The sequence below is a fragment of the Chiroxiphia lanceolata genome, chromosome 1, assembly GCF_009829145.1.
Source record: "Chiroxiphia lanceolata isolate bChiLan1 chromosome 1, bChiLan1.pri, whole genome shotgun sequence".
In the NCBI taxonomy this organism is placed as follows: Eukaryota; Metazoa; Chordata; class Aves; order Passeriformes; family Pipridae; genus Chiroxiphia; species Chiroxiphia lanceolata.
The window spans coordinates 105,742,720-105,755,579 of NC_045637.1; the positions used below are offsets into that span (position 1 = coordinate 105,742,720).

Sequence of the window (12,860 nt, forward strand, 5' to 3'; positions counted from 1 at the left end):
AATAAAATATGATGCTACATGTTTTTTTTTACGTGATACCATTTATTAAGCTCCTTACTTACCTGCAGTCCTTCTGTTATTAGAAACTGTGACATACATCAAGCTGTACTAGTAACCCACCTCCCACAAAAACGGTAAAAGTACTATCAAGTGAAGTAAGTCAGCTTAGAAAACAGATTATTCTCCTTGTTATATCATCCATACTGAGTCTTTACCTAGGCAAAACTAAATAAAACATCACATATTTTTTTATACCATAGTATAGTCTCCTTGTTGAATTCTAACAATGAAGTAAAAATTATTCGCCAGTCTCAACTGCCAGTCCTATTTATGAAATTCAAGAAAGACATCATAAGCTATGATAATATAAAATACCCTGGGAAATAAGTGAGCACACATTTGGCATAGTTCATCAGACTATGCGTGATTTAGTCAGACCGCTTTCTTTATAATTTATATTACTGCAGAGCCTTTTGTTTTTAACTGAGAAAACCCTTACTCATGTTGGAAGTGGCCTCTATAAACAGCATGACTTAAAAATGCAAATTTTGAGCACAAATTGCTGAACTACTTCAACATATCTTATTTTACACTAACCTTTACTTTATTTCAATGATCCTGCAGAGAAAGGAGGAAGATTATCTTGTTCAAAATTGCAAATTAAATGAATTGAAATGTGATACCATTAACTACTTAGGCTTGTCAAATTCTACATGTGCAAATATCACTAACATAACCTATCATAACTGCCTTTCTAGTAATAGATAATTTCAAACATTTACTGAAAATAAGAAATACGTAAACATACCTTACTGTGAGGATCAGCAAACATTCTTGTGAAGATTTCACACAACCTTTTCAACTCAACACGACTGTCAAAGTGACAAACAATACATTAGTCAACTCCCTTGCTAGTACTACTAGAACACTAATGCATTAGCAATCAGCAAAATCAACTGTAAATACTGAATCAAATAATCTAGTAAACTAGGTAGAGAAAGGAATTTTAAGACATGCATAAAAATGTAAAAGATTGTATCAAGAATGGGACTTTTAACCTAGAAATGTCTCTTTAAATTGTCTCATACATTGTACCATTCCCAGCTATTTTAATGGAGCAGATAATGAAAAAGGTATTCTTAGCAGCGAGTAGTAAACAGTTTCTTCTGAATAAATACCCCCCAAATTATAATAATAACAAAAAAAAATAATTATAATATAAATAAAATAAAGGCCTTCCATCAATACTAGATGCAAGGACTTAAGAGAATTCTTGCAATACAAAAATTCCTAAATTTTGCATTCACTACAGACATTAGTAAAATCATAAATATACATTATTTGCCAGAAGTGAGAAAAGCTTTCCCATTCTTTCCCCCATCTTCCTCTCAGAGACACACACCCTTGCCTTTCCTCTCTCCCTTGCCTCTCAACAACTTTGAAATAAAATGTTTTCTCTATTAACATGTCTTCTTACCTTAAAGTTCTCTGGTTCTTTAGTAAGTTTTGCAGGCCCAGAAGGCCTTCTTTTCTCTCTGACCAGTTGGTGCTGGCACAGCGATTCAGGACTTCAGCCACGTCTTCTGTCTGTCTCATGTATGTTGGTATGCTTCCATTCCTAGAGCTATAGGACCTTTCTGAACAGGCACTTGAAGCATCACTGTTGGCATCATCATCTGAGTACATCCCATAGGACTCATATCTTCTTCGCACAGGCTTCTTCTATTGCACAGAAACAACTCACGTAAGCACTGATTTTCAAAGAGACAGTATAACACACCCATAATTTATAGAAAGACCAACAGCTCAAATAATTGGTGTGACCCCTACTCCCTGCAGCAACAAATGGCTCCAACTGTTCAGCCGGTCAAACCAAGTTAATAAAAATTATTTTAAAGTATGGCTTGCACAGTATTCCAAGTATAAAAGCAAAGCAAACGCAGAGAAGACATGTTTGACAAAACGTTTAACTTTAGTTTTACCTGCAAGAACCCATAAGACTGCAGGATAGAAAAACAAAGACTCTGTGTTTAAAGTTAGTTATTTCACTTAATAGCTTTATATATGTTACAGAATATAAGAATCAGGTCTAAATCCATATATTCTATCATTTTAACTTACTTTGTATCAAATATGTTAATAGCAAACTATTAAACTATTGAAGAAGAAAAATAGTTTCTATACCTTAGTCCGTATGTCTCCTAAGAGCTGTTAGCAGTAAATTATTGAAAAGAAACAGAAATTGAGAACGGGAAGGTAAGGCATAGCAGCATTGTGACTAGCAAACTTCCTGCCACTGGACAACACACAGACGTATTGTAAATTTTGTTCTTAGCTCTCTGTGTCTAATCAGCATATTGCACACTGCCAAGAAGTAGTTTGCTTCCATTTCAGTGGAAATATTACATATCACCTGCTGATTGGCCATAAAGACTCCTCTGTCAAAATCTTTGTGTTAGCAATATTTGAGAATGAAGACTTAACACACACAGTCAATTGTTATAAAAGTATGAAACCTTCATTTAAACTTTATTTTCTCATCAACTTCTCCATCTCTAACTTCAATAACTAAATTTTGTCAGTGCAACAATTACTACAGCAATGTTCTACAAAAAAAATTAATTATATAATGCAAAATACCAAACCCCTTTAAAACAAGAACAGGCCAACAAAACAAAATACAACATGCCAGTGGCCAGAGAAAAATAAAAAAGCTATTTATCCTAAAAGGAAAAAACATACAGCTCTGCAAAACAGCTCTTGCCATTCAAATTTTGAAGCTAGCAGTTAAAAATTCAGGTAATTACATATTCAAAGAAGCAGGAGCATAAGTGATTGTTTTCCCCTAAATTACTAATGCAATTTGCATAGGGTTCCCATTTTTAACCATGGAATAACTTAAAGATATCACAATATAAATTAGTTAATACATCAGATAACAAGCAGGCTTACTGTCAAAAGAAAGAGCATACACAATGTGTAAGAGAATAAAGAAGGGAAAAATCACAAAGACACACATTTTTGAAGAGACACCATAAGGAAAAAGAATGGGTTTTTAAGAAATGATTCTGAAATGCCAAGGACTGTACTAAAGTAAAAGACATAAAAATATGTAAAGATCACCATTATTGCTGCATTTCATGCCAGAAGACTGACACCCCTATGGCTTAAGTAGTACTAAAACTAGTTGAGTATTTTCCATATCAAAAATGGCAATAAAATCTGGAATATTTTTTATTTTTATATTACATCTCTCAGGACTCTACATTCTACCTTTTAAAAACAGTTATGAGGGTGAGTCTTCAGTCTATAATAAAACAAGAGTGTTTATAAACAGATTTCCATCTAAGTGGAGCCATTTCTACAGGACATTTAGAGCATGGCAAGGAACCAGGCATGCAAATGCTACAGTAATAAAATGTTGCAGTTCTTTATCCTTGTCATGTCAGATTCCGGCTAAAATATACAAACTAATTTTCCTCTAACATTTCTAGAGGCATCATGTATTTTGGATCCAGGTAATACAAACCAGTTTCTTCAAAGAAACTTTATTGCTTCAACGAAGCAGGACACATTCAAGCCTCAAGGGTACTCATTGCAAACATGACTTTCTCCTCAACTTCTCTTCTTACTATGTAATTTGCCCAGTTAAATTTGAGTAAGCTAGAAGGCTGCTAAAAGTACTAAAGATACTCTTCATGAAGCACCAATGTGTAGAAATCTATAGCACAAGTTTTCAAATTATAGCCAGAAAATGTTAATGTTCCATGGATTGTTTTTCTATTGTTTCCTGTTTTTTGATTGTTCCGTATTCCAACATCCAGACTGATTACCAGTTTACTAACCAGCATTCCCCATCAATGCTGAAAACACTTTGTAAGTTGATAATATCAGAAAGGGAAAAAAACCCCACACTGTGACCTCTTAGGCAAGATTTCAGAGATATCCTCCTGATCTCTATGCCAGTGAAGGCACACAAATTTTAAACTTAGGTGTCAAGAAAAAAGCATAAATCAAGAAATCAATAAATCCTCAAACTAAGAATACAATGGAGTTTTTCAGACCTTTCCCTCTGAAATTTTGTTTTCCTCTATTGAGTTATGTCTGGCTGTAATTATCTTTTTAGAGTTTGATTTGTAGTTTTTTACTAACGTTCCAAATAATTTTTTTCTTAAAACAGAGCAATTACAATGTTCTTAAAGCATTCTGATAACTAGAAAACAGGTACTTACAAGTATTTAATGACATGAATGTCACAATAGCAAAATAAATGATGTGTTCAGTTTGGCTAACTGGGGCAGGGAGGTAGAGGAGCCAAACCCACCCTTTTAAAGAACAGTAAAGGTAAGAAAACGAATGGCATAACCAGTTTTAACTTCAGTGTAACATTTAGAAAACAAAAGTGAACAAAAATTAATCTTATGAGATGCCACCTTCTGTGCTGGTTTTGGCTGTGGTAGAGTTAATTTTCTTCACAGGGGCTGGTATGTGGCTGTGTTTTGGATTTGTTCTGAACACAGGGTTGATAACACAGAGATGTTTTTGTTATTGCTGAGCAGGGCTTACACAGAGCCAAGGCCTTTTCTGCTTTTCGTACTGCCATGCTGGTAAGGGAGGTTGGAGGAGACACAGCCAGGACAGGTGACCCAAAATGACCAAAGGGATATTCCAGACCATATAACATCCTACTCGATATATAAAATGGGGGGGAAGAAGGAGGAAGGGAGGGCACATTTGCAGTGATGGCGTTTGTCTCCCAAGTAACTGTTACGTGTGATGGGCCCTGCTCTCCTGGAGATGACTGAACACCTGCCTGCCCATGGGAAGCGGTAAATGAGTTCCTTATTTTGCTTTCATTGTGTGTGTGGCTTTTGCTTTCCCTGTTAAACTGTCTTTATCTCAATCCACAAGTTTTCAAGCTTTTACCATTCTGATTCTCTCCCCAATCCTGCTGGTGGTGGAGTGAGTGATCGGCTGTGTGGGGCTTGATTGCTGGCTGGCATGAAAACACATCACCTGCCCAGCCATCAGTTTCTCTCTTCAGCATCAATCTCATATGTTGTCAGACAGAAAAAGTTTAAATGGCACCCAGGATTATGGTAAACAGAATGCTTCTGCTGTCATCATTCCCAAGTCTAGCAAGCCTTCAGCCTATCTAGAAGTTCAACTAGTTGTTATAGGAAACTGCTGGTTAGTGCTACCTGTGCAAGTGGCTCCTCAGGCCACTCCAATAGAGTAGTCCAAGACTATTTCCTGTCTGTCACAGAAAAAAGCACATTACTCAAAAATTAAAACTTCCGTAGGGAATGAAAATTCAAATACTTGCAGCTCCAGCAACTCAGTTTCTCTTTTTTCCCTTCACCAAGAAGTCAATAAAATAACAAATGACAAGTTCTTTTGCATACTTTAATGTACAGTTACCAAACATTTTAAGAGCCTGTAACCTACAAAAAGTAAGTGTGAGATTCTTACCAAAGCATCTGCTACTGCCTCTTCCACATCAGAACCTGTGTTCAGAACTCGCATAGCACTAACTGATGACGACAATCTACTCGACTGACTAATTCCAAAGCCAGTACCTGTTACAACAACACAAATAAATATAAAAGAAATCCAGTCAAAATAGCATCTTGGGACATTAATATCATACTCAAAAAAAACCCAAGCAGAAGAAAAACATTTGCTTAATATTTTCAGTAAATCATGTAGTGGCTAAAGCACTGGTTATTTTCATTCTGAAGTCTCAGTGGTACAGTGAAAAGTAAGAGATTAAGCAGAAAAACCAGTCATCCACAAATATTCTATTCCAATATTACATTGGAAAAACCCCCTACAAAACAATGGTTTTAACTGGAAGAACCTTTGCTTTTTAATTTTTTTTTAATCAATGTCTTCTTCATTTTGGGTTTTTGTTTTCATTTAAAAAGAAAGCAAATACAATAGAAGGGCTATTGAGACTGCTGATTAGAAAACTACATGCATAAAGAATGCTCTATAAATACTAAAAAAAATGGAAAACTAAAAAAAGTTCTTCTGCAAGTAAAAATAAAATGATTGTTATTAAAGAAAAAAAGGGTTAACATTGGAACGTGAGGGTGGAGACGAAATCTAGCAACATAAACACATCTATCTGGGTTATTAAAACCACAAAACTCAAATTAACATAAATAATGCCTTCTAAAACTGAACTATGAGAATAACCAAGTGGGTGGGGAAAAATAATCCAGGATGACTGCACAGATGACAGCAAAGTGTACTCATCCTTCACCTGTGGCCCCATAAGCATCAGGAGCGTAGAGGGCACCAGTAGATCTGGAGTGATGTCTGGAAGCTGCAATAACAGGATTATATAAAGCCTATCTATGACCATGAAATCAAAGTGCTGCAATAGTTGCTCAGATGAACGAGAGAATATTTAAAAGATTCAGCTTAAGCACCAGAAACTGAGTAATACAAAGCAGCAAAAAATCTTCAGAGAAGTTCTTTGATTATACATAACATGATTATATAGGTTTATGTACACTGGACATTTCATGCATAATTTTTTGTTTAATTTAAAAGATTAAGAGCAGGGTAAAAGCAAGTATGCTTAAATTCAAAGAAGAAAAGGTGCACAGACACACATGCAGACACCCACACTCAAACAGAACTTTTCAGGTGTTTTTGATGATTATCAGTGCATACTGATACTGGTTTTCCACTGGTAGAGTTAACTCAATCCTAAGTGCTCAAGTCAGAGCGAGAGCTCATGTATCAAACATTATCTGCAAAAAGTGCCTACTGCATGAACTGCATGCACTGTGTCAGCAGCTGACAATTTGTATACAATTGAGTTCTTGCCTATGTGGAGATAACTCAAGCGCGGTTAAAACTCATCACTATGTAAAAGAAAGTTAAAATTGTCCAATTATAATTATAAGTTAAAAATAAATCAATACAATTAGTAATCCCCATGCTTATTGTTTTATTTAAATAAAATGTCAAATTTAAGCACTTGTGTTAGTTACTATAGCTCATTAAGATTTTTTAAAGTTACGGAAACTGGAAACCAGAGATCTTTAAGGATTTTTGAATAAAACTGAGTACCCCTCTCCTTATGGCACCTGTATAAAACTGTTTTTTTAGTGATTCTAAAGAAGTTGACTCACCATTGCTAGTATTTTCTTCCTTAAACCGCGCAATTTTTAAATTAAACGTTTTTAAACAATTCATCTTCTTTCTTCAGTTCATTTTATTTGGAATTTTTAATGCCACATACATGATAATTTTAACTTGAATTCAAATGGCCACCCACAGTGGCACAAACCCCAGATATAATCCTATGATTTAATAAATCACTGTAAATGCAAATATTTTAAACCTTTTGGATACAAAAAGTAGCAAAGGAAAGATCAGGAATCAAATTAATCATCCTTTACTCTGATTAACAAAGAACATTTAAGAGTCTGACTCAAATCAAACAACCCTGACATGGACCAAAATACATCTAAGGAAGCACACCTCTTTTAACCTAAGTGTACTCCAAAATGAGCCTAACTCCTGTAAAGATCCCAAGAAACAACACTGTGTCCTTCCACATAAAGTTCTCTACTCCTTACATAAAGTACAGCGATGTATTTTATTATTAACCAATCCTGCATGAAGATGTTTATCTACAGCATTTTATTTTCCAAGTAATGCTTTGTGGAATATTTAGTTCTTTAGAGACTATGTCTCAGCATGGAAAAGGAGACAGGACAGAGGATATCAAAACATAGGCATCACAGCTAACAGTTCTTTAAATACAAACATAAATGGGATAAACCTTTCTATTACTTTCCATCAATGAGCCCTGAAAATTAAAGGTACAGTTAAAAACTTGAACTTCAGGCATGCAAATTGAAATGATCCTGTCCCCACATAAGTTTGAAATATGCTGGACAAGTTAAGACAATGAAGGGAAGAACTATACTGGGTGAAACATACCTCATTCCAAAGCACATTTTCAAGAATATTCTTTGAATATTCTCGCTCAAATTACAGAAACTGCACAAGAATTTACTTTTGCTGTTCCATTTTTTTTAAAAGACGAATAAGATTTTTAAATGGACTCACAATAAGATAATTTCTTAGCTAAAATACAGAAATGACACTAGTCCAATATTTAGTGTTAACTATATGTAATGAAAATAGACACTTCTATATAAATTACAAATCACTTCTCAGTGGCTCTTATCTCCCAGCTTATAACGCTATAATGAGATGTGAGATTACATAAACACTTCATATCAATGTATACAGCAAAGCAATTATGTGGCATTTGGGTCATTTTATGCCCTGAAGGCGGATAAAATGCATTTTATTTATTTGCATTTGTAAGTAAAAATTTCTGTGCTGAGAATGAGGCAATATAAATTACATTTCCCCCTGCAATCCTGTGTCAAACTGTCTCTAGCTACACAGAACTGAATTTGTCTTATTTCATCTTTCACTTGCACCCTTGAAAAACATCAAATTTAGTATTTTTGATAGACATTAACAGCATCCCATAAGCTAAAACTGATCCAACAAAACACTGAATGACATTTGAAATTATTCAAATAAGAAGTCACACTACGAAGAATCCTCATTTCTTCCAAGTATAACTGTTTGGGTTTTTTTTTAAAACAATGCTGGATTCCTATAAATGTTACTTTGCATTCTCCATGCTATCAGACAATTCCACCTATTTTATTTGTATAGGTACTTGTTTTGACATCTGTATTATAAAACTGAACTACATTAATAAAAATAAAACCTCAAGTGGCATCTATCCCAGCAACACACTTCATGGTATTGGCGTAATACAGATTTCTTTAATAGCAAGCATTTGACCAATTATAAAATGTAAATCTGATCTTGCATGCAAGCAATTGAAATCAAGGTGTAAGGCAGCTAAAGAAGCACAAAAACATCTGCAAAATACCTTTGTTTTGATAAGAACAGAAGGTATGGTATACTACAACATAGTCTTCCAGCTGTGTTTTAGTAAAAGATGCAAGTTTACTAATGGATTCTGCATAATGTCTACTTTTAGTATAATTTCCCAATTAAACAGCATCTGGGCAAACTAGCATTAGTTATTGAAACATTCAATAACTATTCAATTAATCTGCACTCTCCCCATAAAACCATGGTTGACAGGAACCATACTGTCCTAACAGACCACAAAACATGTCCAATGCTAATTAGGAGCACAGTTGGGCACCTCAGATTGAGATACAAACCACGGATTTACTGTTTTCAGACTATGTTTAACAGTTAGTATTATAAAATCCTTAACTGTAAGCTACACTTGACCAAACAAAATAAGAAAAATATACTGAAGACTATTTCAGACAAAGGTAACACCAAAAGAGATCAGTTTCACATACAATTGTAAAGGAGATAGTTTGGTATTACCAAACAATCAAAAAAACCCCAATACATAAGCCCCATACGTAAAAATACTTTAATCAAAATTTATTGCCAACTTCATAGTAACCTTGACAAAGTTACATGGGAGATGAGAAACTTCCCTAATCCTTAACCAACATGTTAAAGTAATTATAAGCTAATATTCTTAAGTCTCAGTGACACAACAGAAACAACTTGACAATCTCGTAAAATCTTTTAAGTGTCAGATCAATCAGCTGAAATACTAAGTGAAAACAAAACTTTTGCTTATAGCAGCTGTAGAAACTGAATGTAAGTAAGCACGTGTGAACATTAAATGTTTTTAATTCCTCTTCTTCTCTATATAACAACAGCTGCTACTTCAATTATCACTTGTTCTATACAGACTAAACGGAAACTTCAGAACTGTACTTTGTTGATCTACTTGTAAAGGACTTTGCTACTTGCCCTGTTCATATTTAGAAAATGGAATGCAGCCTCAGAATACAGTTCTGTCTCAGTAGATCAGTCCCTTATCTGCGCCACCATATTTACTTGCACAGTAACAAGTTAAAATTTTACTATTTTTTCACATAATACAGTCATGACAATATAGCTAAGGAGACATAATGAAGTGTATTTCTTGTACACTAAAACGATTCATTGACTAGGGAGTAATTCTGAATAATAGTTGATCCCAGCTGCTGAAGCAGGCCAAGGCAGAGGATGACAGCCACACCATGTTCTTTGCTCTGGCAGCTCAGTGAGAAATGGATTACCTAACTGCACCCAAGCAATAAGTGTTCTAATAAAAAGAGAAACATAGTTTCAAAACAGCTTATCAAAAGCAGAAGTGCCTTTTCAGAAAAGGCATCTAGATGCTGCCTATCACATACCTTTCTAAACTTGGTACTTAAGAGAAGAATAACACTAGCAAAGCGTTTATTTTTCAAGTGTGCAACCCATTCACACAATGGTCAATTCTCCATTGAAGTAAGTGGGGAAGAGAGCCAAAGGAAGGGAGAACACGGTGGCCAGCTACAAGCTAAATGAAGGAGGCATGGATTCGTTAGGAGCACATAATGAAGGGCAAGGACAGCCATGCACGACGAGGGGCTCCGAGTACTTACCAAGGGGTGGGAAAGAGCGGACAGGGCTCGTGTCCCTGCTACTTTCACGGCTGGCCTCCCGACTGCACCCCTGACTCACACTAGGCCGAGGAATGCGGCTGCCTCGTGCTAGTATGATTCAGGGTACAGACAAACAGAAGCACAGAAGGGAGAAGACATAAGAAAAGTTGCAGTTTTAATGCAATTCTGTTTTGCAGTAAGATCACAGACGATTTTCTAAGAAATGACACTGACGATTGTGGCGTTTTATAAGTCATAACCTTTCCTAAAGACTTTCCTGATTGTGCTGGATTACTCTAAGTGTAGCCACTTCAGTGAAATTATTTCTTTGCACAGCATAAAATGGGAATTTACCAACTCTTTACACAATGGTTGAAAGACCTTTTGGAAAGGATGGAGAGAAAACAAACAACATTTGAGTATTGATTCAGAATTTGGGCTCAAGAACAAGTTAACCAATAGTAACGCGAACAAAGAAACTCAAAGCTTTCTAAAAGGAGGAAAATAAAAAATTAATGCAACTAACATAAAAATCAAAAGTACAAAACAAAGAACAGCAGCAATATCATTAAAAACAACTGATACTTTTCAATAATATTGTTTGCGATAAAGTGTAATCAGATTATACTGTGAGATTTAAGACATATAACATTCATTTTAGTATCACAGCAGTTTACACATGCACGCACACATATGTAAAAGACACACACAGTAATGAAGAAAATATTTTCAAAATGGTATCATACTTTAATTCAATGGATGTGGGTATTTTGGGGGTGGTGAAAAAAGTGAAAGAAGGAGAAAAGGGAGGTGAGGTAAGGAATTACTGCATTCTGACAGCAAAAAATTAAAGTTTCAGCTTAAATTTAAAACTGTCTTGTATATCAAAGACTAGCCTCAGAGAACGGCTACATTTTAGATTATCAGTATATATCAGTAAATATTCTATTTTTTTCATCCACCTATAACTATACAAGCTGTAGATATTTCTCCCAGCACTTAGCTATAAAGATTCTTACCTACTGATAACCTAGAAGGACTAGCTTCTCTACTGCATCCCTGACTTCGTGGAATTTTGCTTCGCTTTTGTGCAGCTGCAGGATTCACCAACACTCTCTGAACTCCTGTGTTCATAGTGGAAAGTGTGGTTGTTGTCAAAACTCTTCCAGGAGACCCAGATCTGCTGCCAGCTGAAGATAAAATGAATAAATATAAGTAACAGCGTAAAAGATAAACAATCATGGTTAAAAAGAAAATAATGCTTAAAGTTAGTAGGAAAGTGGTGGTACATTGAAATGACCAGGAAAAATTTACAAGGTAAAAATATGAAATAGAATGCCTTGGTCCAAGTTCTTCCAGTGCTACATATAAGGTTGTTAAAATTATCAATGCAAGGAAGTACTTGACATGGTATTTAGCACTAGATAACCTCAAGAAACCATAAATAATATTTCTGGACTTCATCAAGAGTTCCACTGTCCCTAACACAAACACTGCTGTGCTCCTATTTTTTTAAGTTATGTGGTCTCACTAATCACATTTTCTACTAAAAAAAAGAAAAAAATAACCCGTTAGAAAGCTAAAGGGAGCAATTTTAAACTAAGCTATTTCATCACTATCCCAGTTCTTCCAATGTAACCAATGTTATAACAAAATAACATTATTTTCCTAACATTTAAACTCTTCTCCCTTGCTTTTAATAGCATGGGGTCTTCAAGCACTATTCACTGAAGTTAAATAAAACATCACTGAAGGCGATTCGAACACTTACATTCATTTCTGTGGCGGTTACCTCATAAATTAGAGAAAATCTTCAATTAGTTTTAAACAAGCTAAAAAATTGGTCAAGACATATTTAAGTGTTTTATACTTTTGTTAATCAAAACTGTACATTACAAAGTGCTACAAATGTCCATGATACTGTCCATAGTTACCAGAAACTGGGGTCACTGATCCCTAATTTTGATATTTCAGTTACAGAACATTAAAGTTCTAAGTCATAACAAAGAATTCATTCTTCTCCAGCTATAACTGATTCATGCCACCAGCTGATATAAATATATAATTTCCAGCTGTAGAATTCAAGAAATCTGACCAAATAAAGGGCAAAACAGAATTTCAACCAAAGATTAATTACATACTGATTGGAACCCTTCCTTAATCTTTAAAAAATAATCAGGTAACTGTATGACCACAGCGATGCTATCAGATTAACAGAGTTAACATGCAACATCTCGAGTGAGTTTCATGGGTTAATTCTTATGAGGCATATTTTAAAAAAGATACAAGTTGACTAAAGCTTGACTATATGGGAAAAGAAACAAATCCCAAACAAAA

At 34.9% G+C, this 12,860-nt stretch overlaps 1 protein-coding gene across 48 annotated transcripts in view; it reads right to left on the bottom strand.

Annotated features, from left to right (window-relative positions):
• CLASP2 (cytoplasmic linker associated protein 2) overlaps positions 1-12,860 on the bottom strand; it is a 143,459-nt gene that overhangs the window by 29,654 nt on the left and 100,945 nt on the right. For 14 of the 48 annotated variants that reach the window (XM_032678819.1, XM_032679070.1, XM_032679148.1 and 11 more), the window contains 7 exons: positions 11,543-11,713; positions 10,524-10,631; positions 6,269-6,331; positions 5,473-5,579; positions 2,185-2,208; positions 1,478-1,722; positions 809-872 (listed from right to left, as the gene is read on the bottom strand). In XM_032678819.1, the coding sequence (XP_032534710.1) occupies positions 809-872; positions 1,478-1,722; positions 2,185-2,208; positions 5,473-5,579; positions 6,269-6,331; positions 10,524-10,631; positions 11,543-11,713 (782 nt within the window). The remainder of the gene's footprint in view (positions 1-808; positions 873-1,477; positions 1,723-2,184; positions 2,209-5,472; positions 5,580-6,268; positions 6,332-10,523; positions 10,632-11,542; positions 11,714-12,860) is intronic. The other 34 variants (XM_032679214.1, XM_032679051.1, XM_032679013.1 and 31 more) reach the window with 9 other exon arrangements.